The sequence below is a fragment of the Amphibalanus amphitrite genome, unplaced genomic scaffold (assembly GCF_019059575.1).
Source record: "Amphibalanus amphitrite isolate SeventyFive unplaced genomic scaffold, NRLGWU_Aamphi_draft 000255F_arrow, whole genome shotgun sequence".
Taxonomy (NCBI): Eukaryota; Metazoa; Arthropoda; class Thecostraca; order Balanomorpha; family Balanidae; genus Amphibalanus; species Amphibalanus amphitrite.
The window spans coordinates 258,343-286,165 of NW_024881750.1; the positions used below are offsets into that span (position 1 = coordinate 258,343).

The following is a 27,823-nucleotide window of genomic DNA, read 5'->3' on the forward strand; positions in this document are numbered from 1 at the left end:
TTGGGCTGTGATAAGTCCATTGCCTCTGCTTTGGCATATCAGATCCTTCACGGTGTTTTCAAACACAACTTAGTCCCAACGTAGTCCCTCGCAGGACACCCCACTCCCAGAAACTATGGCGAGTCCCACCGTGGCCAAGCTCTTGGAAGGTGTAACTAGCGGCCAATGTTCGGAGAATATTGCTTCTTTCCAGCCTCCACAACACTGGCGGAGACACGACACCGGTCCAGCACCCTCCACTCTCCTCTCCCCCAGTCACACGCAGTGTCATAGGTCGCTCTGTATTCCGAGTCACTGCGATAAATAGTCTACTTACAGCGCCGCGGTGCCTCGGGACAGGTCGCCGAGACAATGTGTGCATAGGAGAACGGCCGGGGCGGCGGCGGCGACGAGTATATGTACATACACTGGATCGGACCGGCGCGGCGGGCAGCGAGCAGCGCCGACAGAGCCCGAACCATAGGACGGTGCCGAGCTTCGGAGGACACCGCACAACACTTCGACATCAGTCGGACCAGACAAGTAGACAAATCAATGAGAAAATGAAACTGAATCCGTCAGTTCTATGAAAACTATAACGGAACTGATAATGTAAGGCGGGCCTTTATATCCGAGCTTTCAGTCACTGCCGTTGCCGCCCGGTGGTCCTCAGTGTCGCCAGGAAAACGAACCCGTCGGACCTGCCGCCAGTGCGCGCCGCCGCACGTTCGACACTTGATTGCACTGTACCAGAGCCGGCGCGCCGGCGCTGGCCGCGGCACCACACGCCGCGGAAGCACGCGCAAACATACACGGTACACAGTTACATACGGCCACACAGTACAATATTGACGCAGAAAATAGCTGAGATTTGCTTCGCTTAGCGGCAGGCAGAGACAGGCTGGCGGCGTGGGCACGTGTGCGTTCACGTGGTTCGTTGTTGGCTGCGCCACCACCGGCGCCTCCCGGCAGCAAACTAGTTCATTTGTCAAAATATGCACATTACTGAAGCGTTCTCCCTAGTGTTAGGGAAACCGTGCTCCACACGAGCAACAATACGAAGTAGGCGATACAGTATCGGATCTCAGAATAGTTATAGGGATTACAACCGTCAGGTCCTGATCTCAGATTAGCTCCCTAATAAGTCAGCTGACTGTACCAGTACATAGCGGTACCGGTACACCCAGCTCTGACCTATACCCAACTGAGAGCAGCATAGATCGGTATCAGCTCGGCACAACCAAAGAACACCCCGGCACGGGGCGGGCCGCACCAGCGGAAAATGCACAGACACTGCCGGCACGGGAGCGGCTCCATACAGCGGACGTGCCGCCTGTCCACCAGCCGACCGCGGCACTGGACTTCTCTCCATGGGAGGAACGCATAAGCGACGGACAGACGCCGAGAGCCAGACACCCTCGGCGCACAGCCCGCCATCTGAACGTGACAAAATAAACGAGCGAAATGCGAGCTCACGATGAAACTAAAACTGACCACTGACCGCTCTGTACGACTCACTCACTGGCATTCCACCGGCCGGGGACGGTCACACTCACACTCACACATATGTCGATGACTAAATGAAAGATTGCTTCGCGATGGGCGGGCACAGGAGTCGCCTCACCGCTGAAATGCAGCCGCAGCGGCCGGCGGCGGTCGGTTTTAGCGCAGCACGGCCCCGGTCTCAGCGCTCCGAGTGAACCTGTAGGTAGGCGGTGGGCACGAAGCCCTCCTCGAGGCTATCGTGGCGCCGGACGCGCGTCCAGCCGTCGCCCTGGTCCAGCTCGATCACCAGCAGCCGCTCGCCCTCCTGCATCGGGATCGAGCCCTCCGAGGAAGCTGGGGGAGGCAGAGAGGGAGGTCAGAGAGAGTACACGTGACTTATAGACAGGGAGGGAAGTCAAGGCTGAGAGCGACATGACTTACAGGCGCCTGAGACATTACGAAGGAGATACGCTGATCGAGACACCATACCACTTAAAAAAGTTAAAAGGAACGGACTAATGAAAGACGGACCAATGAATGTGATAGGATGTGAGCTTGCTACACAAAGTCCTTCCTGAGACATGAAGACATTCGATTCCCCCAAAAAGGCATTCAAAGGCATTTTGAGAGCCGATTAAAAATGCCAATGCGTGGTTGTTATCATAGCTGCTGTAACATACGTGGCATGCATAATCAGCTACCTATCAATTTATTTACGATTTTTTATGTGACATGTAGTTGTAGTTCAAAGCACACGCATAGTACAAGTAATTGTGATGTAAGCGCGTCCGAGTAGTCACAAACGGAAGCGGACATCACTCAATTGCATATAAAAAGCAACCATCCCTACGCCACTTGCTGAGGGGAATGATCAAAACCGCTATCAGGACCACACAAAAACCAAGCAATATGCCCAGTCTTGTGTTGGGCACTGGAGGTAAAATGGGAACACTAATGATATCTTCAAGATACATAGGGTGACTGTGCATTGTGCAAGGGATTACAGCATTATTACAATCAACTCCAATCAAATCTGGCTAAGGTTCGGTAAAAACATCAGCTGAAACCGAAAGCCAACTCGGAAAACAGTGAAAATATTCCACCCGTGTACACTACCACTACTTAGCTTATGTCATAATTATTCACAAACGGGATGGACCGTGAAAACGTAAGCACACATGTTACACGGCGGGTGGTGGTGCGCCTCCCGGCAGGCCGGCCGGACCTTTGAAGGCGAAGAGAGCGAAGGCGTCGGCAATGGGCGGCAGCGGCCGGCGGGCCACGTAACCACCCACACTCAGTCCGTCCTCGGGGCCTGCCGACGGCCGGCGACGCACGCTTACTCTAATAATCTGCCTGGCATTGTATCTGTCTCTGAGTGTGTCTGTTTGGGTGGATCTGTGTCTGCACGCATGTCGGAACTCTATGTGTGGTGCATGCACTAAGTGTAGTGTAGGAAAGTGTAGGAGCTCTAAATGTAAAACAAGCAACAACGATACGAACAACCCTCGCAGAATCCTTAGATTCACGGATCTGTGCGGCTACAGAATCAAAGGCGCTACAAGTTGCATCTTGCAGAGACCCGAGGAAACGGCAGACGGGCTCTAGGACATCAGCAATTCAGTAAACTTCAGAGGACGACGGATAGCTGGTAAGAACGGAGACTCCGGAACGGAATGTGTCAATGTGTACGTCTTCCGATTTCTTCAGACAAATCTCTGCATCCAACATCACATTATCCCAGTGCCCCTTCTTTGAGATCAAGAAACAGAGAGGTAGAGCTCAGAATGCAGACAAACATACAAGCGATTCAGTCACGCCATCAGTCTCAACTAAAACCTGGCAGCATCGAGTCTGTACCTTGCCTTGCTTGGTGACCTGCCCCTGTCCCAGACACACAGCCCGGGGGCGACACTCACCGTCGAAGGGATAGAGGGCCGACGCCGACGCTATGACCGGCAGCGGGTCGTCGACGAAGGCCAGTTCCGAGTCGTCGCCACCGTCGGTGACGGGCGGCGCCCCGTTGGCGGCTCGGCTGTCGTCGACGTCAGAGTCTGAGCCCGGCAGAGAGGCGTGCGAGGTGCTGCCCAGACCCGACTCCGGGCTGTTGGACGAGCTGTCGGTCGGGAAGGGAGGGTCAATCGAGGTGGGGGTGATGCCCAGACCAGTCTCGGGGCTGTTGGACAAGTTGCTTGCCAGAGAGGGGAGAGGTGTCACACAAAGAACACAAAGGATACAAACTAAACAATCAACATCTACACCAACACAGTGGGGTTCTATTAGACAGGGCACTGCCATCAATTATTACTGTCATCAATTGTCATTTGACACTGTCATCAATTAACGCTGGTACAGTATCGGCACGGAAATCAAACAAGAAAATCAAACACCACAGCTCCTTCCGCGCCCGCACTCCAATCAGTAGTCCACCCGAACACAAAACCACCTCCATCCTCACATATGGCTGGGTAGAGTAGCCGAGTGGCCCGCGCCGGCGGCGGCGGCGGCAGCGGCCGGCGCGGCCGGAGCCGGAGCGCCGCCCAGCTGGTTCACCGAGGAGTCGCTGGTGGACCGACTGAGGTTGCCCTCCGGTTCACTCAGACTGCAGCGCTGCCCGTTGGTGTCTTGTAGCCTTCCGGTGACAGTCGAGAGGGGCCGTCAGAGGGCGGGGTGTGGGTGGCTACAAGCTGAGGTGGTACACGTAGGGAAGATTGATCGCGATAAATCAGTAATTGTGTCCGCATGTGCGCACTGTGCAATGTGCACGAGTGTGCACGTTTGTGTCAGGCACCGCTTAGGTATGTTATACGGCATGTCGCGTGCGGTACGCGGTATGTCGTGTGTCATATACCAATGGCAGGCATTGTATGCAGCGTTCCATGAATATCATGAACCGTTTCCGGTATGTCTTGAGCCGAAATTTGTCGTATGTCCTGTGCCCTATGACGGCATGTCCTGTGCCACAGTGTGCCATGCACTGCGTATCACGTACCGCTGGTACTTGTGCAGCTCGAGTCGCAGCTTCTCCAGCCGCTGGGTGTTTTCCCGCAGCTGAGACTCTATGGTCATCGGGTCGCCCAGCGCCGGGTTACTCTCGTACACGCCCTTCATCTTCATCAGACCGTCCCTGGAGCACACAGACATTAGGTTACACACATTAGGAACACAAAACACACGATACAACAGCGAGCGGAACACAGCACAGCAGTGATCACAAATTGAGCCAGCAACTATCCGTCCAAAGGACTACAAACGGGGATAGTTTTCTCAAGCCTAGCGGTCACTGAAAGTGTTCAGGCGCAAACCTGTGAGAAAAACACATGCGACCTTGATTCGTGAGTGGTGCGGACATTCGAACTTTCACGAATCTCCAGGGAGGTTAGATCACATCAACATTTTTAGCATGACTACGCTTGGCAAATAGCCTATGTAGCTTCCGGTCCGCTGAGCCGATGTTGCACCGTTCGGTACCGGTGGGAGCATCTCCGCTCAACAAAATGGACAGGTTATGTTTGTTGAGGTTAGGTTGGATTAGGTTAGGTGAGAGGGACGTCAAGACCCACGCGCGAACAGTGATCATCACAGGACACTGCCCCGTCTCCCGTCTCAGTCAGTGCAGCAGTTCAGGTGGTCAGTGGGCGCCGGAGGTGAGAACCCAGCGGGGGCTGGACCGCGGCGGTCGGATATCCTGCGCCGTGTGGCAGATACCAGACATCCAGACCGCTCGGAACCAGCCCTCCCCCACCCCCTTGTGCTGTCCGGTGTCTACGCAGCTAACAGCAGACAGCCTTGACAGTTCACAGCTTATCGGCAGGATAGTTGTTGTTAATTGGGGCTTTAGGGCGTTTAACAACAACTATCCTGCCGATAAGCTGTAATCGGCAGGATAGCTTGTTGACAGCGCGCCCGGTCAGCGAAAGAGACAAGGGGCAAAATATTACGCCGGCCGCACGGTCAAAGTCGGTCCGCACAGGCCCTGCAGCACACGGATCCGACCCTGTAGCAATCGGCCCAATCGGCCTGGGTCGAGGATAGCTGCAGGGACAGCCACGGGGGTCTCACCGGGCAGTGGTCTTCTGGGTCGGGACAGCTGCTGCAGGGAGGGGCAGGGTTCTCGCCGAAGTGGGTGTCTCCCAAGTCGGGGACAGGTTGCAGGGAGGGACAAGGGTCTTATTGGAGCGGCCGTTCCCTAGGTCGGGGACGACTGCTGGGATGGACGGGGACAAGGGTCTCACACCAGGGCTGCTAGTGCTATCTCCCGAGTTGGATACAGCTGCAGGCGGCCAGGGCTCTAATCAAAGGGAACGTTTCCTAGGAAGACGTCAGCTACAGTGAGGAACATGAGTCTCACCGTGTAGCCGTCTCTTGGTTGATCTTGGAGGTGAGATCGTCGAGCTTCTGTCGGATCCGTTTTCGTCGCTGGTTGGGTGGCAGGCTGTCCAGGTCCTCCTTCATGAACGACTCAAACGACGCGTTTGGCGAGGAGTTCTGTCGATCACGCCAGGCCAGGGGTACAGGTCAGGTCAACGGTGGCGATAAGCGTAGCGTTGCGTTGTACAATGTACAGTTTTACTATTGTACCGGCGTGGCAGCAACGGGCGCTAATTTTCCATTTTAAACATTGAAAGTCGACCTTGCTCATCCCTAAAGAAGCAAATGATAATGGCAAACAGCGAAGTAAAACACCATTTGCATATCGAATAATATTTTTGTGACTTGAACTTCAAGAAATATGCATCAAAGAAGAGGAGAATCTACGACAAAAAGTCATCATTCAGTTGCATTACATGCTTTCTGAGGATCCGTGCTATGCTATGCAATTGGGTTCTCAAACATTTTGACAAATAAACACAAAACGAAACCAAAGAAGGCAATAGCCTACAAACGCGGCGGTTCAATACAAATCATGGCACACATGCAGCTGCGAGTGGGGCATGGCACTGCGGTGCTTGAAGTGCAGTCCCTGTTGGAAATGCCCCATAACTGTGACGGTGAGAACGGTGTGAGTGCGGTGAGCAGGGGCTGCTGGAGATGAGTTAAGGACGTGGGGGTGCCAGTGTCGCGGTGTTGGTGCCGGCGGAGAGTGCAGGCTCGAGGTAGAGGGTGCACGGTAAGAGTGTCAGTATCGATGTGCGGGTGCTAACGGATGGTGCCAGTTGCGGGGTAGCGGGTGCTCGTTGAATGGTGCCGTTGGCATATCAGCGGTTGACATGGTGCGCTTACAAGCAGAAGCGGTAACAGCTATGGAAAGGATTGGCGACAACACAACACTGGCCGGGGAGTATGTGTGTGGGAAGAGGGGGGATGGGGTACCATAGCGCCACACAGCATTGGTGGTGGACGTCGCCGGCGTGCCAGAGCGTCCCTGTATCGAGCCGTAATTAGAGTGTAATATGAGACTTCCGGCGGCGGCGGCGGCAGCGGAGACAGTGACACCGCCGGACAGACCATTCCACGCCCATACAAAACACCGATACAGACGGAAAGAGTCGGCGGGCCGGCCGGACCCGTCCCAACAGGTCCACCGCCGGGCACAGAGGCAGGCGACATAACCGACCGGCGCATACTGGAAATTTACCAATCACTGACCAGAAAGGTCAGCCTAGACCATACCAGCGAACACTAACCAGTGGTCAGCTCGAACATAAACCAGCAAATAATGGTCAGTCCGGACAGTCAATGGTCTGGTCACTGCTCAGAAAACAGCGGACACTGGTCACTGAACACTGACCAGTGACCAATCACTGAGGCCAAAGTGGTCAGCCCGGACACACAGCGGGACGACGGCCGCCTCTCGGCGCGGTCAGTACCGACCGGACGTGCCGGGGACACGGCTGACCGCCAAGGCCACCGCCTCGCTCCCAAGTGGGATACAATGGTCCGAGTCAATAACCGTCCGAGCGGCGCCGATTGTCGTTATTTGAAGGAACCGCCTATAAAATGGCCCACCTATTGACCGGCCGTGAGTTCGTTCGTTTCATAAAGTCTGTGGAATAGCTTATGTACACTGTTTGTGCTATTGATGAGTAAACAAATGGCCGTAAGAACGTTAAAAAAGATAGTGAGACTGATAACCAGAAACTGAGATACAGCTGCAGAAATGCCGTCTAGAGGACCGTCGGCGGTTGGCACCCCTCTCAAGCCACCTGTGTACCACACAGGGCATCATCACCACGGTTTGCATCACTTGGCGGGACGCTAGACCAGCCGGACATCTAAGGCCCTCCGATGACGGCGGACCGCTGCACTGGGACAAGACCACTCGTACGTCGTTAGAACTCCCTATTGCAATGAGCTCGCGTAACCTAGCCGTCTGTTCAGCTATTCGGTCTGTTCAGTGTAATTGAGCGTTTACTGACTTGTGAATATATGGAGAAGCTTCTCAGAGCCGGCGGGGCGGATACGTTGGCCACACGCGGCCCACTCAGCCATAGCAGATGATTTTAGATGCCACAACCGCAGCGGAATGACTGTCCGTTCGTTCCTCCAGAGTCTGCTCCTTGCGACCCGAAGCTCGAGTACCTATGACGACATTATGCCAGTCCCCTGGCCATGGGCCGGGCACTGGCTGGATGCCTCAAGGCCGGGCGACTGGATCCATATCCGAGTCCTGATCAAACATACACCGCTCCGTGCCTGAGCTTTCGAAACTACATGCACACGCACACACACGCACCGTGTCCTCGAACTGGCACGCCGAGCCCGGACGTGGTCGATTAGGTCGTCAACCCCCACACGTTACAGACAATTCTACACCAAGCACTGCACAGGCGCACTGCGGCGCGCACGCCCAACAATCGTCTGGACTTGGAGCTGCCCCATCGACCGAGTGACAAGAGATGTCCCATCGTCCCACCGTTTATCCGGGACTGTCTCACCGAGCCAGTGTCAGCTGTCCCACCCAGGCATCGATCGGGGCTGTCCCACCGAGCCAGTGACCAGAGTGGTCCCACGTGTCAGGTGTCAGGATCTGTCTCACCGACCTTGCATCAAGAACTGTCCCACCACGCGGTGCCCGATACTTGAGGCTTGAGCGCCATTGAAAGTAAAGTGCTTATGAGGGAAAGTCAAGCAAGCCGGTACGTAACAACTCCACGGGCGTCTCCCGTTGATACCGAGCACAGTGAATCGTCAAACTCACGGGACAGGACAAGCGGCAAGCCGACGCGGCGGTTAGCGAACTGGAGCAGCACACACATTGGCACAAGGCACAGCAAGCGGCAGGGTACGGCCGGTACTGTTCTATGCCGGCCTTGGGCACGGCACCATTTTCCGCTCCATCAAACTTTCCACCAAAAAAACAAAAAGGACCGTTGGAGCGGGATCTCAAGCGTTGTTCATCCGCAGGCTAGGACTGTCCATTTCCCGAGCCACACACATGCACCGTCCCAGCTTGTGGGCTCAGACCTTCACACCAGCGAGCATGCAGTTGACCGACCCCATAGGACCAGGTCAGGTCAGGTCAACGGAGCATTACTTACGTCGGTGGCCGGGCGAGGTCGACACAACGCAGCGGCGGGCCGCGCGACAGGCGCGCAGACAGCGCAGGAAGACAGACAGACACATAGTCGGGAGGCAGAGAGCGGAAAGAGGAGCGGAGAACTCAGTCAGTGGCGGCGCTATATACACCACACGGCCGAGAGAGAGCGGCGTCCGATCAGAGATCAGACCGGCAGGCCATGCTGACTAGGGAAGGCTGCAGCAGGCGCCGGAGGAACACCCCCAACTAGAGAGCGGCCGTCCGTACAGACGGTACGGACGACCGACGGCCCCACCCGTACGCACTGATACGACCCGTTGGTATGCTACGGCCCGTCCGAACTTCCAACCACCGATAATTACGGAGCGTTAATGAGGACTGAAGGCGGTTAGACGCCTTTCAGAAACGGTCTTTACCAAACGTTAAGTTAGCGCCGATCTAATCCCATCACCAGCTGCTACTGTACTAAATAGCCAATTATATGATAATCTTTTCCAGCGATTTAAGGTTACCGGCGATTTTTATACCAGCTCAATACTGAGCTGAAGTTGTCAGCCGACTGCCTACCTTGCTGCCACTGAAGATACCGAAGATGCCGCCTCGCTTCTTGAACTTGGCTGCTGAGAGTGTGCCCTTGATGGTGAGCCCACGTGGTGAGTCAGCGATGGCTGGTGAGGAGTGCACCATGGTCGCCGAGCCGGCCGGTGGAGCCTCGCCGTTCCTCGCCGAAGACAGGTCCTCGAAGGGGATGCTGTCCGGCGGCTCGAAGCCCGACTTGTAGCGCTCGATCACCAACTGCGAGTCCTGAGGGAGGTGGGGAAAGAGTCATTGGCTGTGGGATGGACGGGGTCAGGCTCAGCAGCCGACCGCCGAGGGTCTCACCACTAACTGATGATGACTGGGGGGGGGGGGGGGGGGGTGACCGGCGGCCGCGCTCTTCTGAGCACCTGGCTCGTCGGCTCTACAACAGGAACATCACGCGCAGAGAACAGGAAGCGTAACATTAACACCTTTCACACAAGGGAGCGTTTGTTGGGGATTCAGAGCTGTACGGTGATCACACATCAACCGTTTTGGTACCGCCCAGACACAGTTTTCGCCATTTTTTTTCCGCCAAACATTTCATTAAGACCAGCCTCAGCAATTCCACTGGTGACAGTACGCCTTGTAAAGATGCCCAGAGTGTAGCGCAGATACAAGTTATTAGAGCGCTTCTGGGGTGGAATGGTCATTTCTCTACTCAACGTTATGGCAACAGCGGAAAATAATAGGATCATATCTGCAGGAAAAGTGTGGTCGTTCAGCACCGGCCGAGCGGTCAGGCTGCCAGACCCACTGGGGGTGCAGTGCACCCCTCCCCTCCGCCCCCGCTCCTGCCAACTGACGCAGCTGGCGATCAGCCCAGCGGCGGCGGCTATCGCTCTCTCCCTCTCCCCTATCCCTCTCTCCCGGCCCACAGGGGGCTGATAATGGCGGCCGGCGGCGGGGAGCGCCACCCACCCCCGTATCCCGTCCCCACCACGCGCTGTTCCTCGCTGGACAGGAGGGGGGGGGGGGGCACCCCCTCGGTGTGGTACTGGACAAGGGCTTCCCTCCCCCTCCCCCAATATATAACCCCACCTAACACCGCTCACACCCAGCCGAGAAAGCACAGGCACGCGCCAGACGAACAACCGCATCATAATAACCGGCAGAAACGCTGCCAATGTTACCCATATCGTTCAACAAGTGTCGAAACAGATGACCTATTCAAACGCATAATTAGCATCAATCGGATTTCACACACGATTACCCAAATTAATTGAACAACTGTCAGACTTGGATATGTCAAAATTAGTGGGGTAGCATCATAAATAATGGATCATTACGCCGAAACAGACGCCGGCACCGGAACTGAACGTGGATGACGGACTATGGTCGAGCAGTGGACTGCCACGCTCGGGCAGAATCGTCTACATAAACACACACACAGGAACACAGGGATAGGCGCCGGAAGCGCCGCACATGGATACAATTAATGAGGCAAGCGGGGATACCTACTAGCAGCCCAGCGGGAGGAATAGGACACTATCACATTATTTGAATTATCTGAATCAATCTAAATCAAGTTTGCGTAAGCATCAGTAGTTATCCAGATAACAACCACTATTTTCCGGGGGAAGAATAGCGGCAGCGGGACTGAAATTTCAGCATCAATACAGGGATGTCTACGGTCGCCCGTGCTACGTTACCTTTTCGGCGTCGATGGTATCCGCTGCGCGCACCATGCCGTCCAGGCAGGTGTGGATGATGGGGAACACGTGGCGCTCGATGTCCACCGCCCGGCGCAGGTGGTCCTGCTGGCAGCGCGCGCGCCGCTCGTCCAGGGCCTGCAGCTCGTCGTAGATGGCCGGCAACAGGCGCGCGTAGTGCTCGTGCTGGGAGGGGCGGGGGGGGGGGGAGGAGAGTCAGGTGGTGACCGACATCAAGAGGGGGAAGAAGGCGTGGACTGCGCGATGGGTCGTGACAGAAACGATATACGATCGGCTCGTCCGACGATCTAAATCAAGGTAGACAATATACGGTAGCCATGAGAAGGACTGTTTACAAAATAAAGGCCAAGTGAGTGGATAAAAAATAAAATTATTAGGTTTAACTATTACGATATCATGGCTTTTATGAAGCACGATATACAAAACTGATACCTACTTAGCCATTCCCCGCGAAATCAATTTCCCATGAGTCGAACCCAAAGAATCTCACTCCCGTCTTCCTAATAATCACTGAAGCGGATTTCCATCTTGCCGAGGGCGCTACCGCCTGCCTCGAGCCGTCGTTCTGCGAGTTTCTCACGATTTCGCTCTCAAAAGACACTCGACCGCTGTCCAATCAGTCCGCGTGAACCACATACGCCACTCCCCCTCCCCCTCCCACCGGCCGCCGGAGTAAAAACCGGCCAGTCTCCGTGTCTAAAACGAGTCAACGGCAGCGTCAATAATTAACCCTGAACCGGACTGACCGGTGCGGCGCGTGGGAGCCATGTGACGTGTGCCCCCCCCCCCCCCCCTAGCGTCCGGAGCCGGTGCGCACCTGGAGGTCGTTGGTTTTCTGCAGCTGATTGGCGTACTCGTTCTTGTTGTCCTCACATTGCTGGTCTCGCAGGCTCGAGTTCATCTTTTGTTTTTCCACCTCGGCTCGACTGAGGTTTAGGTCGGCGTCGGCTTTGTGGTAGTTCTCCAGTGCCTGTGGATAGACACAGCAGATAATCGGTTAGTGGCGTCCGGTACTAGACAATCTGAGGCGCTCAGTAGTCAGTCAGGCACCTGGTCACTGGCCAATAGCTCAGTGGCGCTAAGTAGTCAGGCACTGGTCACTGGTCACTGGTCACTGGTCGTGGTCAGTGGCGTCCAGCCGGTAGTCAGCGCAGCCCACCACTCGACATTCAGCCGCGCCAGTAGCGATAGCGATAGTCGCCAGCCGCCCGTTGGCGAGGAAAGCCGCCCCCACCAACGGCCGACCGGCGGTGCCGGAGCCGCGGCCGGTTTGAGTTTCAAATCAGGCCAATCACCATACTTGACCGCAGTGCGGTCGTCCGTCGCCTGATTCGGCTCCGAGTTAGGAAACGGTGGATGACCCGCACGTGCCAGGTAGCCAGTGTCTGCCACCCAGTCTCGACCCTCATAGGAAATTGGTCGACCCCAACGCGATGAGTTCAGAGTTAGTCTACCTCGGGGACCTTCCCCTTCCGTCCGTCCCTCCGTTTGGCGAGTCCGCCGATCCCCTAGCAGTGCACAGAAATAGACCGTTCCGCGCAAACATTTACCTTTTCTGCCTCGCGCGCCGACTTTTCGTAGTTCTTTTTGGCCTTCTCCAGCTGCTGACGTTGGTTGTTGAGTTGGTTCTGCAGCCGCGTCGCTTCGTGCAGCAGCTGTGCGGGGGGGGGGGGCAGAGGGGGGGGGTGAGTTCCGGAACGGAAACAGAGAGAGGGGGTGGATGGGGGGAGGGGATGCACACTTCACCAGACACAGACTATGAAAATATTTCAAACTCGCACAACTTCACATACGAGTTTAGGGTAAAACCGATCAAACCAAAACAAAACACAGTAAACAAACCGTGTAAACCAACCCCCACCCCCGCACGCCCCAAACGGACGCGCTGGTCCCGAAATAGGCGCGCCATCACCGCGGCCCTGTGATCATACGAGCGGCGATCCGAGCGAACAGGGTCGGGTCGGACGGCTATTTTGGCCACCCTCACCGCGTTCGACACTTGTGGGGCGCGCTTCAGCGGCTGCATTTGGCAGCGGCCGCGCCGGCCGGCTCCGGCAGCGGCCCCGCCGTCCGCACCGGCCGCCGCACGCGCCACCCGCTCACCCGTTTGCGTTCGTCCTTGAGCGTCCTGGCCGTGGCGGTGACGTCGGACACGACGCTGGCCGCCAGCTGTTCGGCCACCACCTCGTGCTGACCGGCCAGGTCGCCGACCTCGGCCAGCATGGCGCGGTACGCCGAGTGGGACGTGAACCTGCGGAGGAGGTGGAGGGTCAGCGGGGGTGGTACAGGTAGCGATAGTGAATAGTGATAGTGTTGGGTGGACACGGAGGCACGAGACGCCGCGCGGAACGCAGCAGCAAGTCGCCAGAAATGCCCAAAGAAGTGTCACGTGTACGACACAATGACAGGTAACCAATGCACACAAACAACACAAACCATTCTCACGCACGTAGATAAAAGTTTTCTACATATCATCGCATCATACGATCACCCCGCAAGGAGAGTAGGATGGAATATGGATGACCTTGTTTGTTTGTTTATTGAGCCCTTAGGGCATCCCAATGATCCGGGTAGATGACCGCATCTCTGATAAGCCCGGCGCACCATCTCAGTCCCATCTGCGTCGTCGGCGTCCGGTCGACGGGCGGCGCCGACGGACGGGCCCAGGGCGCGTCTGGCTGGGCCCAGGTATCGACCGGTCCATCAGGCTGACCGTGATAGTGGAGCCGGGGCGGGGTCGGCGCGAGCAGCGCGGCCGGACACCCGGTCCCCGACCGTCGGCGGCCGCTGAGTCACCGTCCCCTTCCCCAAATCCCATTACACCGGTGCGCCGCACAGACGGTTACCGGAGCAGAGGGGAGAGGCCGGACAGGAGCGGGTTCACGTGCGGTGGCAGGTCCGTCAGATCGGCACCACGTGCTGCGTCGACTGGCACGGGCGCCACGTGCCTGTCGGGCGCGGCGGGTACACGCGCCCTGAGACGTCCCCTCCCCTCCCAGCGGCGGGCGCGTGACGCAGGCCGCCGCAGCTGGCGCAGCGCGCGGCGGCGGGCCGGGCTGGGCCACACCGCGACCGGCGCGGCGGCGTGAGGCCCGAGCTGTCACCGGAGACGGGGACAGCTCGGTAACGACACGCGGCCCCTGCCGTCTCAGACATCCAGAGCTCAGTCATAGGGGCACGGTACGGGTTTTCAGCGGGGGATGGCAGGACCAGCTCACCGGGACGGTTATCCCGCCTCTCCCCCTCTGATCCATCGAACCAGCGGGTGACCGCGGCAAATAGGCAAACAGAGGGGACGGTCGGCGTTCCCTTCCTCCTAGGTAAGATGGCGCTCCTAATGTACCTAACCATCGACATCACCACCAGTCAGCCGCCCTGCGCCAGTGTCCCGAAACTCCACCACTTTCGGGGTCCAAACTGAGGCACTTCTACAAATTGAAGCAGAATTGCAAACGATTGAGAGGGAAGTTGCAAAATTTGGCGATCTCTTTGTCCAGGTTTAGGTCAATGAACGATGTCGTAAAAGCGGGAACATCCTTTCATCTCATTCACAAATGAGAGTAGTACCACGATAATTTTACCATCGGCAAAGTCAAACGTAGCAAGAGAAGATAGTGTCGTTTACAAAGTTGTAAGGAGCAGACATGTGCTTGGATCCGAGAGCTGGATCTATGATCTCAGTGGATCTCTCGACAAAATAGAGGGGTTGGATCTATGATCCGAGTGGATCTCTCGACAAAATTCAGGGGTTGGATCTATGATCTGAATGGATCTCTCGACAAAATTTAGGGGTCAGATCTATGATCTCTGTGGATCCAGCGGGCTAAAATTTGTGGAGGACCTATGATCTGTATGGATCTCACGACAACATGTAGCCAATGAAACCCTTATCCTACATAATTGTACACCTTACAGTGCAATACAATTGAGAATTATCACTTGTGGACATGGTTATTGGTTAAGACCACTTGTGATCATTAGTGTTGGAGTTTGTTAGTGCGCCGAATATGTCTCAGGCGCGCCGAAGTTGTATTTATTTATTACTCTGTTTAGTGCTGGATTTCTGTGACTGTATTACGTATATTTAGTTTCTTGTTGAAGAAGCGATCCTATATCTGTAATGTCGGATCGAGTTCTTTGGGTCTCCGCAGATTTAACGTCCAGCCCTGATAAGAGACTAAGGTGTAGTAGTTGTAGTTTACGCGGTCAGTGATGGCGAGTGAAGAGGACCCCCATCACTACAGTTTGATTCTCTTCCGGAAAACGTGGTATTGAAAATGTAAACAATCGGTTATGTTGTGCTTTCCCTTGGCTTCTTCGCAATAAACCCGCACTCTGGGGTCTCCCGGGCGTGTGACGAGGTGGACAGAAGCGGGGACACAACAAGTGGCGACGAGTATTCGAACCGTGAGTTTTTCCGCGTCATAGTCGTGTGGCGCGATGGATTTCACGGCCGCCCCGGCACCGTTTCTGCCGATCGCCGGCGCTGAGCCGACGGTTCCGTGGCCTCGCTGGATCCGTATGTTCGAACATTTTTTGTGTGCCGTTGGAGGGGATGCGTTCGCCCCGGCACGCCGCCAGGCAGTGCTTCTGACGTGCCTTGGAGCGGAGGGCCAGCGGGTCTACGAGTCCCTGCCGCCCTGTGTTAAGGAAGAGGGGGAGGACGACTTCGCTTTCACCCGTCGTCGTCTGGAGGGGCACTTTGCCCCCAGGCAGAACGTGTGCGTCGAGCGCTACCGTTTCCGTAGCCGAGCCCAGCACCAGGGAGAGACAACGGTCCAGTGGGTCTCCGTACTGCGCCAGCTGGCCAGTACCTGTGAGTACGGGGCCCACAGTGATGAGTTCATAAGGGACCAGGTGATTGAAAAGACGATCTCACCTAAGTTACGACAGAGACTGCTAATGGAGGGGTCTGAGCTGTCCCTGGAAAAGACTCTGACGATTGCAGACACCCTCGAGTCTGCAGAGCGGGAGGCACGGGTGATGGAGGCTCCTGCTGCACCGGTCCCGGTGCAGGCCCTGCTGCAGCAGCGGCCTCAGCGTGGTGGGGCCGGGAGCCGCCGCTCAGGCGGGGCCCCTGCCCTGCAGCAACGCCAGCAGCCTCCACCAGGACGCCAGCAGCCTTCACCCCAGCAGCAGCGCCAGCAGCAGCAGCCACACCAGGCTGCGGGTTCCAGCCGGTGTTGGGGGTGTGGGCGTGTGGGACACCGCAGAGGTGACCAGTCGTGCCCCGCCTACAACAGGACCTGTTCCAAGTGTGGGAAGCTACACCACTTTGCCCTGCACTGTGGTGCCACTCGTGTAGTGTCCAGTGTACAAGTGCTCGCTGTCAGTGCCTCACCTTTGACAGTTGATGCTCAGGTGGAGGGACAGGAGGTGACCTTCACCGTCGACTCAGGGTCGCCTGTGTCGATCCTTCCCAGGAGTATGGTGGGAGGGGACCTGACAGCAACTGATCAGCGCCTGTGTGCCTATGGGGGGAGTGTATTGGATGTTTTAGGGGTTAAAAGTGTATGTGTATCATGTAAGGGGAAAACTGCCAGTGTCACTGTGTATGTCGTGCCTCATGGCCGTGCATTGATGGGCCTGGACATGATGGAGGCGTTCGATGTGAGTATCGTGGGTAACCGTGTGTGTGCTGTTTCCACAGCCTCTTCCTCCCACGCTACTCCGGAACCTGCTGAGCCTCCCAGCCACCCTGCTGAGCCTGCCGACCCACCTGCCTCACCGTCCGGGATCCAGCCTGCCATCCTTGGCTACCAACACCGTGTCACCGTCAGTCCTGAGGTGGCACCTGTGCGGCAGCCTCTTCGCCGGCTGCCCCTGGCAGTGGTTGATGAGGTGAGTGCCAGACTGAAGGAGCTCGAGAGCCAGGGGGTGATCGAGAAGGTGAGTGCGTCCCCCTGGGTCTCACCCCTGGTGGTCGGAAGGAAGCGAGATGGGTCCATCCGCCTATGTGTTGATATGAGACGGGTAAACAAGGCGGTCATCACTGATGGGTACCCTCTCCCCAGGATCGAGGATGTACTTGACCGTCTGAGTGGCTCTCAGGTGTTCTCCAGGCTAGACCTGAAGGACGCTTATCACCAGCTGGAGCTCCACCCGGACAGCCGTGACCTGACAACGTTCGTCAGTCACCTGGGGTTGTTCCGCTTTACCCGGGTGAACTTCGGGCTCGCCAGCGCTGGACCTTGTTTCCAGAAGGTGATGGCCTCCATGCTGGAGGGGATCCCAGGAGTCGAGGTGTACTTGGATGACATCCTGGTCCACGCTCGCTCTCAGGCCGGGCACGACGCTCGGCTGAAGGCTGTGCTCCAGTGTTTTGATGCCCACAGGGTTCGTGTGAACTGGAGCAAGAGCGTCACCAACCAGAGAGAGATCGGGTTTCTCGGGTACCAGATCTCCGGTGACGGTGTCCGTATCGACCCGGAGCGGCTCCGGCCTCTGCTGGACGCGCCCGAGCCCCGGGACGAGAAGAGCCTCCGCGCCTTCCTCGGAGCCGTGGGCTATCATGCCCGGTTCCTTCCGAGGTTCTCTGATGAGGTCGAACCTCTGCGCGCTGCGCTCAGGGCAGACGCCTTTGAGTGGACGGCCGCGCTGTCGAGCGCGGTCCGCCGCGTCAAGGACGCGATCAGGCAGGCACCCGCGCTGGGGATGTTTGACGTTTCTCTCCCCACAGTGCTCTCCACCGACGCTAGTGACGTCGGCTGCGGTGCCTGCATCACGCAGGTTGACGCCTCGGGGATGCCGAGGGTCATCACCTACGCCTCCAAGACCTTCACAGCAGCCGAGCGGAACTACTCTGTGGTAGAGAAGGAAGCTCTGGCCTGCGTGTGGGCGACAGAGAAGTTTCGGCACTACCTGTGGGGGCGCCGGTTCACCCTGCGCACCGATCACCAGGCGCTCTGCACAATCTTCGGGCCGAAGGGCTCCAACCGCGTCGGCCGGCGAGTCGCGCGGTGGGAGGCCCGCTTGCTGGAGTTCGCCTTTGATGTGGAGTATGTGCGGTCCGAGCACAACGGGGTGGCGGACGGCCTGTCCCGCCTCCCAGTAACGGACACCTGGTGGCCGGACGACGATACCATTCAGATCGCCTCGCTCGGAGTGGCGGCGGCGGCCGTCACAGAGGCAGAGTTCCGTGCTGCCTCGGACGCGGACGAGACCCTGCGAGCCGTCCGCGGGTTCGTGGCTGGGCAGTGGCCCCGCCGGAAGGAGATGGACCCGGCGGTGGCTGGTTTCTACCAGGTGCGGGAGGAGCTGTCCCAGCACGGCCAGCTGCTATTCCGCGGCGAGCGTCTCGTCGTGCCGGAGACGCTCCGTGAGCGCGTCCTCAGGAACGCCCATGAGGGCCACCAAGGGGTGGTCCGCACCAAACAGCGCCTGCGCGCGCAGTTTTGGTGGCCTCGGCTGGACCGAGAGGTGCGAGAGCAGCTGAGGGGCTGTCAGGTGTGCTCCCAGCATGACGAGCATGTTCGCAGGGAGAAGCCACCTCTGCAGCCCATTCCCCTGCCAGAGGGCCCGTGGGAGAGGCTGATGGTGGACATCATCGGGCCGATGCACGGTCCGCCGACCGAGAGGTACGGCATCGTGCTCTGCGACCTCTACAGCCGGTGGCCAGAGGTCGCGCTCTGCTCTGACGCGACGGCGAGCACGATCATCCAGTTCTTGGAGACGCTATTCGCTCGCGAGGGGCTCCCGCTCGAGCTCATTTCTGACAACGGCCCAGCGTTCAGATCGGCAGAGCTCCGAGCATTTCTGACGAAATGTGGTGTGCGGCAGACGTTCAGCTCGCCGTACTCGCCGCAGACGTGCGGGCTGGTCGAGCGGTTGAACCGCACGATAAAAGGGGCCATTCAGTCGGCTCGGCTGGCGCGGGAGCCGCGCTCACCCTACCTGCGTCGGTTCCTGGGTGAGTACCGCGCCACTCCGCACCCCGCCACCGGGGAGACGCCGTTCCGCTTGATGAGGGGGCGGGAGGCGCGCACGACCCTGGACGTGCTGAAGCGGGACGCGCCCACCGGAAACAGCCGGAAACGCGCGGTACGCCGGCGGCACCGCCGCTATCAGTCGGCGTACAAGAGGAGGTACGATCGCACCGCGACCGCCGCCCCCAGGTGGGAGGCAGGAGACTGGGTACGGGTTCGTAAGCCAGTCAGCGGTCGGGTCGAAGGCCAGCCGGCGGTCCAGATCCGGGAGAGGACCGGCCCTGTGAGCTACAGGGTAAGCACGGGGGACAGAGTGCACGCCAGGCGTCTCGTGCCGGGGCGTGCCACAGAGGAGCCGGTAGTAGAGGAGCTACCGGCCAGCCTTATTCCGGATTCCTCGGTCCCATCTGGGAGCGCTGAGGGCGCTGTCAGTCCGCCCAGAGTCCGCCCTGTGTCACACGCCGCCGTGGAGCTATCCGTGCCTCGGGCGGATCCTCAGACCTCTCCTGTTTCTCCGCGCCGTGGCAGTCGCCGGCGCCGGGCTCCTGACCGGTTCACGCCGGACCGGTACCAGTAGGTAGGTCGAGGGGGCTGCCCCGAGTAGAGTGTGTTCCCTCAAAGGGAGGGGTGGTGTTGGAGTTTGTTAGTGCGCCGAATATGTCTCAGGCGCGCCGAAGTTGTATTTATTTATTACTCTGTTTAGTGCTGGATTTCTGTGACTGTATTACGTATATTTAGTTTCTTGTTGAAGAAGCGATCCTATATCTGTAATGTCGGATCGAGTTCTTTGGGTCTCCGCAGATTTAACGTCCAGCCCTGATAAGAGACTAAGGTGTAGTAGTTGTAGTTTACGCGGTCAGTGATGGCGAGTGAAGAGGACCCCCATCACTACAGTTTGATTCTCTTCCGGAAAACGTGGTATTGAAAATGTAAACAATCGGTTATGTTGTGCTTTCCCTTGGCTTCTTCGCAATAAACCCGCACTCTGGGGTCTCCCGGGCGTGTGACGAGGTGGACAGAAGCGGGGACACAACATCATCATTAAATTTGAATTTAAATAAACAACATTTGTACTACATTTAAAATAAACCAAGAACATGCATATTGCTACTTTTTGTGACCAATTGTAACTTTTTCATGACAGCACTGATGACAATCTTATCAACAAGCTACAGCCACTTTAATTCAAAGAACAAACAGTACAGACAGATGCAGTGGCAGCAGGGCACTGCAGATTTTCATTTTGGTCCCATTCTTTCTGCAACGCCAGTAGGGCTAATGCTAAAATGCCAAACTCTATGGGGGGCACTGTACACTGGTGCCACACCCCCCTCCCTGTTCTGCCGCCTATGGACAGATGTTAGGAAATCAAACCTGGAAGCCAAATAGGTCAGTTTTGTTAAAAATAATCCAGCAATCCACTTCTGCCAGGTATGAAATCCCAATCCTGAATCCAGAATGTTCATATGAGCTATTAGTATGTGCAACACAATTTCGATTTAGTAAGAATAGCAACCAACCTCTAATACTTTCCTAATAAAATTACAAGTTCAAAAATGGCATCAACTTCTTCAGATTACCTACTTTTGGCCACTTTTGGCATCCTGCCAGCTGCCACGTGTGGTGCCATGCTGTGCTTTTGTTATGAGAGAGCCTCCCAAAAAAAGACAACCGAAATTCACAGCTCACGTTTTGGTAATATGGTTTTATTACGTCATTATCGTTTGACCAATGAAAAATCTTAATTTGACCAAGACAGTAATGATTCCAAAAGATTCCCCGTAATATTCGCGATACGTGAATGACAGTTGAGTGCAGTGTCGTTCAGAGACAGAATGGCAGTGTTAACGTCACGGCGGAGACCGACGACCCCATCCTCAGCCGTGGCATGTCGGTCACTCAAAGGCAACTGAGACACATTCATTGTGACCCTTAGCGGCATTTCGAAAGTGACGACAGATAAAACACAAATCAGAGAATATGTCTTCACCAAAGCACGACTCATGCAGTGACTCAGAAAAGCAGTTCCTGGGAGTAGTGAGCTGTGCCATGAGCCCTGAGGAGTTTAGTTTCAAACCAGGACTCTGACCCTCCTGGATTTGTACCCTGCCCCAGGATCCCCTAGCAGTTGTGACATGTGCATACCAGGAATTTCATGTTTCTCTCTCCGATAGCTTCCAAGAGCCGGTGGATGACAGCACACGTGGGCAGGGCAGCTGTGACTCGCGACGGTCGGACGCCGGAAAGCCCTCCCCTCTTCCCCCAGTCCCCCCCCCCCAACGACAGCGCCAAGGACGCTCCGAAACAGCCAAGTCGCCACGGTAGCCAAGCACTACGGACAACGGAAAGATATGTAAATCCTTATCATAACAGCAATAACTTCCGCACATTAACTAGGTTATAGTAAGCACAGGACAGACGCGCGTTAGGTTACTGTCAGCGCGGTGTATAGCGTGACGTTGGAGCCCAGCGGCCGGAGACCAAGCCCAGCGCTGTCCGGAGGCCGCTGGAAGGTCGTTCCACTGTGGCGGCACGCGCGGCCGCTGCACCTCCCTCCCCCCGACGCCAGCGGCCGAGCGACGCTCGCGTCAGCCGAGAGGGCGTGGCAAGAGAGGGAGGGAGGCGAGGGCGACTGTGAATCGCGACCACGAGCGTCCCACTGACCCGGCGTGCGGTCAATGACGTGGGTGCCCCCGGCGCCGGGGAGTGGTTCTCGGAACCAGCCGTTGGCCGCCCGAGGCTCCACTCAGACCCAGCCCGTTTGTATTCGAGCCAGCTAGTTCGAGGCAGAGTGTTCGGCGCCGCCGGAAAAAGCTCGCACAGTGCCACCACGAACAGGCGCCTCTGTCGTGCGTTGTGTCGGTGGCCAGTACGAGCGGGCCGGCCGCGGGCCGACTGACTCACTGGCAGAGGCCGCCCCGGACGGGACCAGCCCGTGACACACCACGGCATCCCTGCGACCGGCGCGGCGCGGCTCCGGGCGGCGGCCTCCCGTCCCTCACTGCCGGGCGGCCGCCGGCACCAGGCCCGCCCGACAGATTCGCGCCGACTTTCGCCAGCCGGGCTCGGGCCGGTTTCTCCGCGCTGCCCGCTGGGAGGTTGGTGCCTGCCTCACCAAAACTGAGGCGCCTGGCAGCCAGGTGTCAACGCCGTCACGATAACCGGGCGACCGTTCTCCAACGCCGTGACTAGGACGGCCGCGCGGCGCCACGAACGCAGCACGTCGGAACAGGAAGAATGACGAGTGCACACACTAAAGTGATGGCCGTCCGAGGGTAATGGCTGCACAATTGACCGTCCATTGCTCCCTGCTGGGCGGCACAGCACGCTCCATTCGGTCCACGTCCCAGCTGAGTGGCCTCGCCCGGGGACCAGACAAAAAATGTCACCAGTAAACATGCATGAGTCATCCAACATAGTTACTAGTGGACTGAGAGATTGTTTGGGATGAGTCACCAGATATTGGTTTGCGATAACGGCCTACAGTGAAGCGGTTCATCTCGGTGTTGCTGCGGTACTTCACTGTTTTCGTCACCCAGCACCACATGTCCGTTTGATCAGGGGAAGGGGAGGGATGCGAGCCACGTCATCCGTTTTCTGCCGAGTTGCGTCCCGCTTATCTGGCGTCTGCCGGTGGCACAGTCAGCCGTTCACGGGAAATGAATGGTGCAAGCATCGGCATCTGCGGCTCCAGACAGACCCGTTGACCTAGACTACTCCAGCCCCCCACACACACTGGACTGGGGATTCCACAAAGAGGTACTCACTGCATATCGTCATCCTTCTTCTTCAGCTGGTACTTCTTCACGAGGCTCCTGAAAGCGAGTCAAAAAGTTGTCAAATACAGGCTCAAAAATAAAGAGCATCCATCATCTGAGTCAGATCTATTAATAAAGACCCAATAAAACATCAAATGACCGCACCTGTAACTGGGCATTGGTCTCTTGTGCGCTCTGACTGATAACAAACACACCATTAAACACATACAATCACAATACCTTATCTATTTGGGAGAATGCAATGCAATGAGAATGCAATGTAAACGGGTTTGGCACTGAGCGTGAAAGTGTTTACCAATCAGGGTGTTACGGCGGGCGGGCAGCACTGAGGCGGCACAGACCGGCTCCCAGCCTTCACTTTCCACGCGGCTGGGCACGGCCGCGGCGGCGGCGGCAGGTAACTCAGTCACATGACGGGGGAGCGGGGAGGGGTGAGGGGGTGCCGTGACCCTCCACCGGCTCTCCGAGTCGGACAGGACTCGGAGCACGACCCGGCGGCGCCGCGGCGCTGAATTCGCTCAGCAGACGGAATACTAACGCGGCCGCCCTGCACACTGCACAGGTAACTGCCCCACCAAGGTCCGCAACAATACCTACTCAGGACCGCGTGTATTCGATACCAGCCAGCGAGTGAGATGACTGGCTTCGTTGGAAAAGTCGTTTGTTTTCCCACAAGAATGTACAGCAGCACGAAGGAACACAATTTTGAAGCAGGTTGTCTCCCTGACAGTTCAATGAAATCGTTTCATGAGCTGAGCAAGCTAGGAATATGTCAAACCAAGGTCACCTTAATTATATCAATTGGTAGGCACCTATTGTCAAGTTGCTTTGTCCAAAAACGCAAATTTGCACGAGTTATTCTAAGAATCGCATATTGGTGGCTGGTGCCATTATTTTCACAAATATCAATAAAGGAAACATTAGCTATTTCTTTTACCTTTATTTCTAGAGCACGAAACTTTCTCATCGCCACCCTCTCCGGCACAAGAAGACGAGAAGGTTGCATGGTTTGTCGAAATGGGTCCAATGACATGAATTTCCTCATTGGCGTCATTATTGCGGAGGCTGGACCAATTGCTAGTCGGTGATGAGCTTGGCTTAGATATGACCGAATTTGACCGGTGTATTTTAGTCTTAGGCTAGATAGTAGTCGTTTGCACAAATCGGATGAAAACATGCAATGGTATGAGCCTCTAGCGCTCGTTCTCTTCAAAACTAAGCCTTCCTCTTACGAATATTCAAGTAAGTACTTCAAAATGACGGCCCCACCCATTCCATCGTTGACTTAAGATGACGTAGTCATAACAATTAATAAATAAAGTCTGTGAAAAGGCAAGAGCTTTACAATAGTGAAACCTTTCAAGGCTGAGCATAAATTTAACACCACATCGGTTACGTAGCGGCTGACACACGCTCAATGAACTTAAAATAAACATTACACATTTCGATGTGTTACATCCCGCCATTGAGAGCGATTACTGCACTACAGGATACCTCCAACGGCTCCCAGACACTTTTCTGCAATATCATGGCATGACAGAAACATGATGAATAATGAATGCGTCACTTGTCTCACAGACCAAAGTCCAAACCACCACGGATATCTTATGGGTAGAAGTGCTGGGCTAACAGTTCGTATAACCGACTGACGGAACAGAATCCGAGCTACCACGACCACCACTAGAGACAGAAGGATGCCACGGAGATGCTGGGGTGATGGGTGTGCAACGATAAGTTTTTTTCAGAAGCTGGACACTGGACAGTCGCTGCTACGACATCTACCAGTAGCGCTAAGCCCCCGTGATCACCTCCCACTGATGATGCCAGGTCCACAGAGCCCGGAGGGTGCCGTTCTTGACCCACCAAAGCCCCAGAGCGACAGGTCAGGCACCTTTCCCTCTGTTGTTTGGAGCAGTCTCACGGCCCAGCCACAGATCTCGGCCGTCGCTGCTGCCCTGGTCAGGTCAGGTCGGGTCAGGTGAGGGTCCGGTATGGACGGTCAGGTCAGGTCAGGTCAGGTCAGGTCAGGTCGGGTCGGGTCAGCTCACCTGAGGTCGGCCGCATACCGGTTCTCCACATCAGACCTGTCTCTGATCAGGCGGCCGTACTTGTCCAAAAAGTCGAGTCCCTTCTGCGTGTGGAGCGCGATGTTGTCGAACTGATCCTGCGGCACACGGAGAGAGACGACACGGTCAGAGCTAGAGATGTCAATCGGATACCAACTTTTTGGTATACCGATACCAAACTGATGCCAACTCGGTATTTGGTATTTCAATCCTAATGTGTTTGGTATTTTGTTGGTATCATGCACCCTCGCTAATTGTTTAAGAGGCTAAGAAATCGGTAAAAGGTTGGTATTTTCCTCATGTTCCCAAGTTGGTTTGGTTTCGGTATTTCTCCACGGTTTTGGTTGGTATTTGGTTTCGTATCGGTATTCCGATTTTCCGTAATTGACATCACTAGTCAGAACAGCCTGTACACGCACGCAGAGGCAGACACTACACAGCAGCGATGAGCTACATGTCGGAGTAATGGAGGTCCAGCCAGTGTTCCTAACCAGGTTACCGACTACAGCTCTGCGTTTCTGTCAGTAGGTACCAGACTCTCGACGCCATACCGGACAGCGCCGCGGTGCGCAGCGGCCCTTATCGCAATCCGTACCGCGGTGGCCGTGACCGGGCTAGCGCTGTGGGGCGTGGGAAGGTCGCTCCGAGGCGCGGAGCGCGCTGTGGCTAGCAGTGTATCGCTATTTCAGCGACAGGTGCCACAGATTGAGACAATTGGCCCGTGACTAGAGTATTGAAACTATATCAAACCACAGTGTTGAACAATGAGTGGATGAGTTCCACATTTTATGTGCCCAATTAGAGTTAAGAATTCATAATCTAACCCATTCAAATGAAAACAGGGCATTAATCACCAAACTAAATTATTATTTGTTACTGTTCTGCTGATAGCAACAAACTGCTGGAAGAATTCTGGGCTGCTAGGCATTCAAGTTGTTCATAAGAATATAACTCATAAGTCATAAGTCTAGCTCACTCAAACAAAGCATGCATCATAAATCATTCTATAAAAAAATGACAAGTTTTCATCTTCTGTTCCCAAGTTTTTACTTCCTGAGCATTTACCACTCATGACTCAGATAGGTTATATTACCATAAAGATAAAAATGAGGAATATCTAGTCACATATACTATACCTAGGTGAGGATAAGTGATCTAGCCATGTTTAAATAACAGTGTAGAAACAGTCAAAATGACTTGGGAATTGTTGAAATGTGTAATTAAAAGGGAGCACCAGCCACAAATTGTTCAGCAAACTGCAAAGGAATATATCAATATTCACAGAGCAACATTGCACACTACAAATGGCTCTGACAAAATTGCAAAGAATAGTGACAGATTCAACAAGCAGTAATGGCTAGGGTATCTAAGTATGCCGAACCAGTCCACAGACCACGCTTATGTGAACTGGCAACTATGCTGAAAATCCATGCCACCATATGATGAACAAGGCTTAGAGTTCCCCATACATGATCTGGCAGAAACCTGCATCTGTTATATGAAACCCTGATGAATATTTGGTAAATTACCAATATGAATTTATTTTAAATCAAGTGCAGTAAGCATAATTAACATGTTTAATAAAACTAAGGCTGAGGCACACCCACAACCTTGATCTGATAATTGAGCCTCAATCTCATAGGTAACATATTTGGTTTGGCACTTGTAGAATTACTTTCCAGTTTGGACACACCCTCATCCATCGCGTGAGCTCTTTTCAAGCGGGTTCCTTCCCTTCTCTCAATTTCTTTACCCATTTGACTACTCTCAGACCAAAGAAACCCCAAACAGGTGAGTTAAACAGGTGATTAATATGTACTTACCCATAATTCAGTTCCCCACGCCATATTCTGATTTGAGTGATGGTTCCTTCTTGTTCTAGACTGAATTTCTTGGTGTCCCTTGCAGTGACTGTCACGTTCCAGGACAGTCATAACATCATGATGGGCACCACAGCTTTATCGTAACACTGAATCACAAAACGGCACGCACACCACCTGCACTAAATCACAAATTTCACAATTCCTGAGAATGCTGAATGTTGACGCCCGCTGCTGCTCCGCAACGAGAGCCACACAAACCCAGAGGCCCGTGCGGCCCGTGTCAGGACGATACAAGCACGCCAAAACTCACGCCACACAGCAATGTAGCCGAATTATCACCCTTATAGTCTCGCGCTATCTTGGAAGCACTGTATTTTTTTAATAAATTGCTTTCAAATGTCAGAGCTACGTGAATCTCCACCTGTCTCCACCATCTATCGCCAATTTGGGACAGCAACTGGCTAAATTATTCGTAAACGCCAAGTGGCAAAGCGGTAGCTTCTCTAGACTAACTTCAGTAGAAATGATAGAGTGATGACGTAATAATAAAAAATATTGACGTGATCGAAACTACTGCAGCCAATCATCAGGTCACATTTGGCATTTATGACGTCACAAAATTGTGTTAATACGATTTCTACGGATAAGGAAAGAGGTGTTTTTCTACTGAAAGCAGTAGATTGCATTTTATCCCTCACCTCACTCTTCGTAGAACGCGTACAAGTTTTTTAAACCGTCGAAAATGCCAACTAAAGACTAAAGCCCCCGAGGGCTGTTCAGCTGCGCAGCCAAAATGAAATATGTTATATGCTGCAGCCAGCGGCGTCACCACGGTTTCAGAACTTCTGAATGCGTGTCATTCGATCCGTATCGTAGAGCTGAACTCATCCTAAAGGACGGTGCCCTGACACTTGCACGACTTTTGGTCAAGATTTTGTCGTGGCAAGTCGTGTCATTTTCGTGCACGAATTGGGATGGCTCCCGCACTGTTCACGACTAGTTCACGACCAGTTCACGACGATTTCACGAATAAT

The 27,823-nt window shown here is 55.2% G+C and overlaps 1 protein-coding gene across 2 annotated transcripts; it reads right to left on the reverse strand.

Moving 5' to 3' along the window:
* Window positions 1–267: 267 nt before the first annotated feature.
* On the reverse strand, window positions 268–27,297 carry LOC122386530 (formin-binding protein 1-like). Of its 2 annotated transcripts, none has more exons than XM_043375809.1 (13): window positions 26,790–27,297; window positions 24,949–25,064; window positions 22,889–22,936; window positions 13,300–13,447; window positions 12,747–12,851; window positions 12,014–12,166; window positions 11,176–11,361; window positions 9,512–9,748; window positions 5,816–5,913; window positions 4,457–4,591; window positions 3,923–4,096; window positions 3,384–3,580; window positions 268–1,818 (listed from the first exon to the last, which is right to left on the reverse strand). In XM_043375809.1, the coding sequence occupies exons 1-13, from the start codon at window positions 26,898–26,900 to the stop codon at window positions 1,664–1,666; spliced, it is 1,863 nt and encodes a 620-aa protein (XP_043231744.1). In that variant the 5' UTR covers window positions 26,901–27,297; the 3' UTR covers window positions 268–1,663. The 2 variants fall into 2 exon arrangements, with proteins under 2 accessions (XP_043231744.1, XP_043231743.1); XM_043375808.1 differs by having other exon boundaries at window positions 5,816–5,952; window positions 26,790–27,267.
* Between the last annotated feature and the right edge of the window lie 526 nt (window positions 27,298–27,823).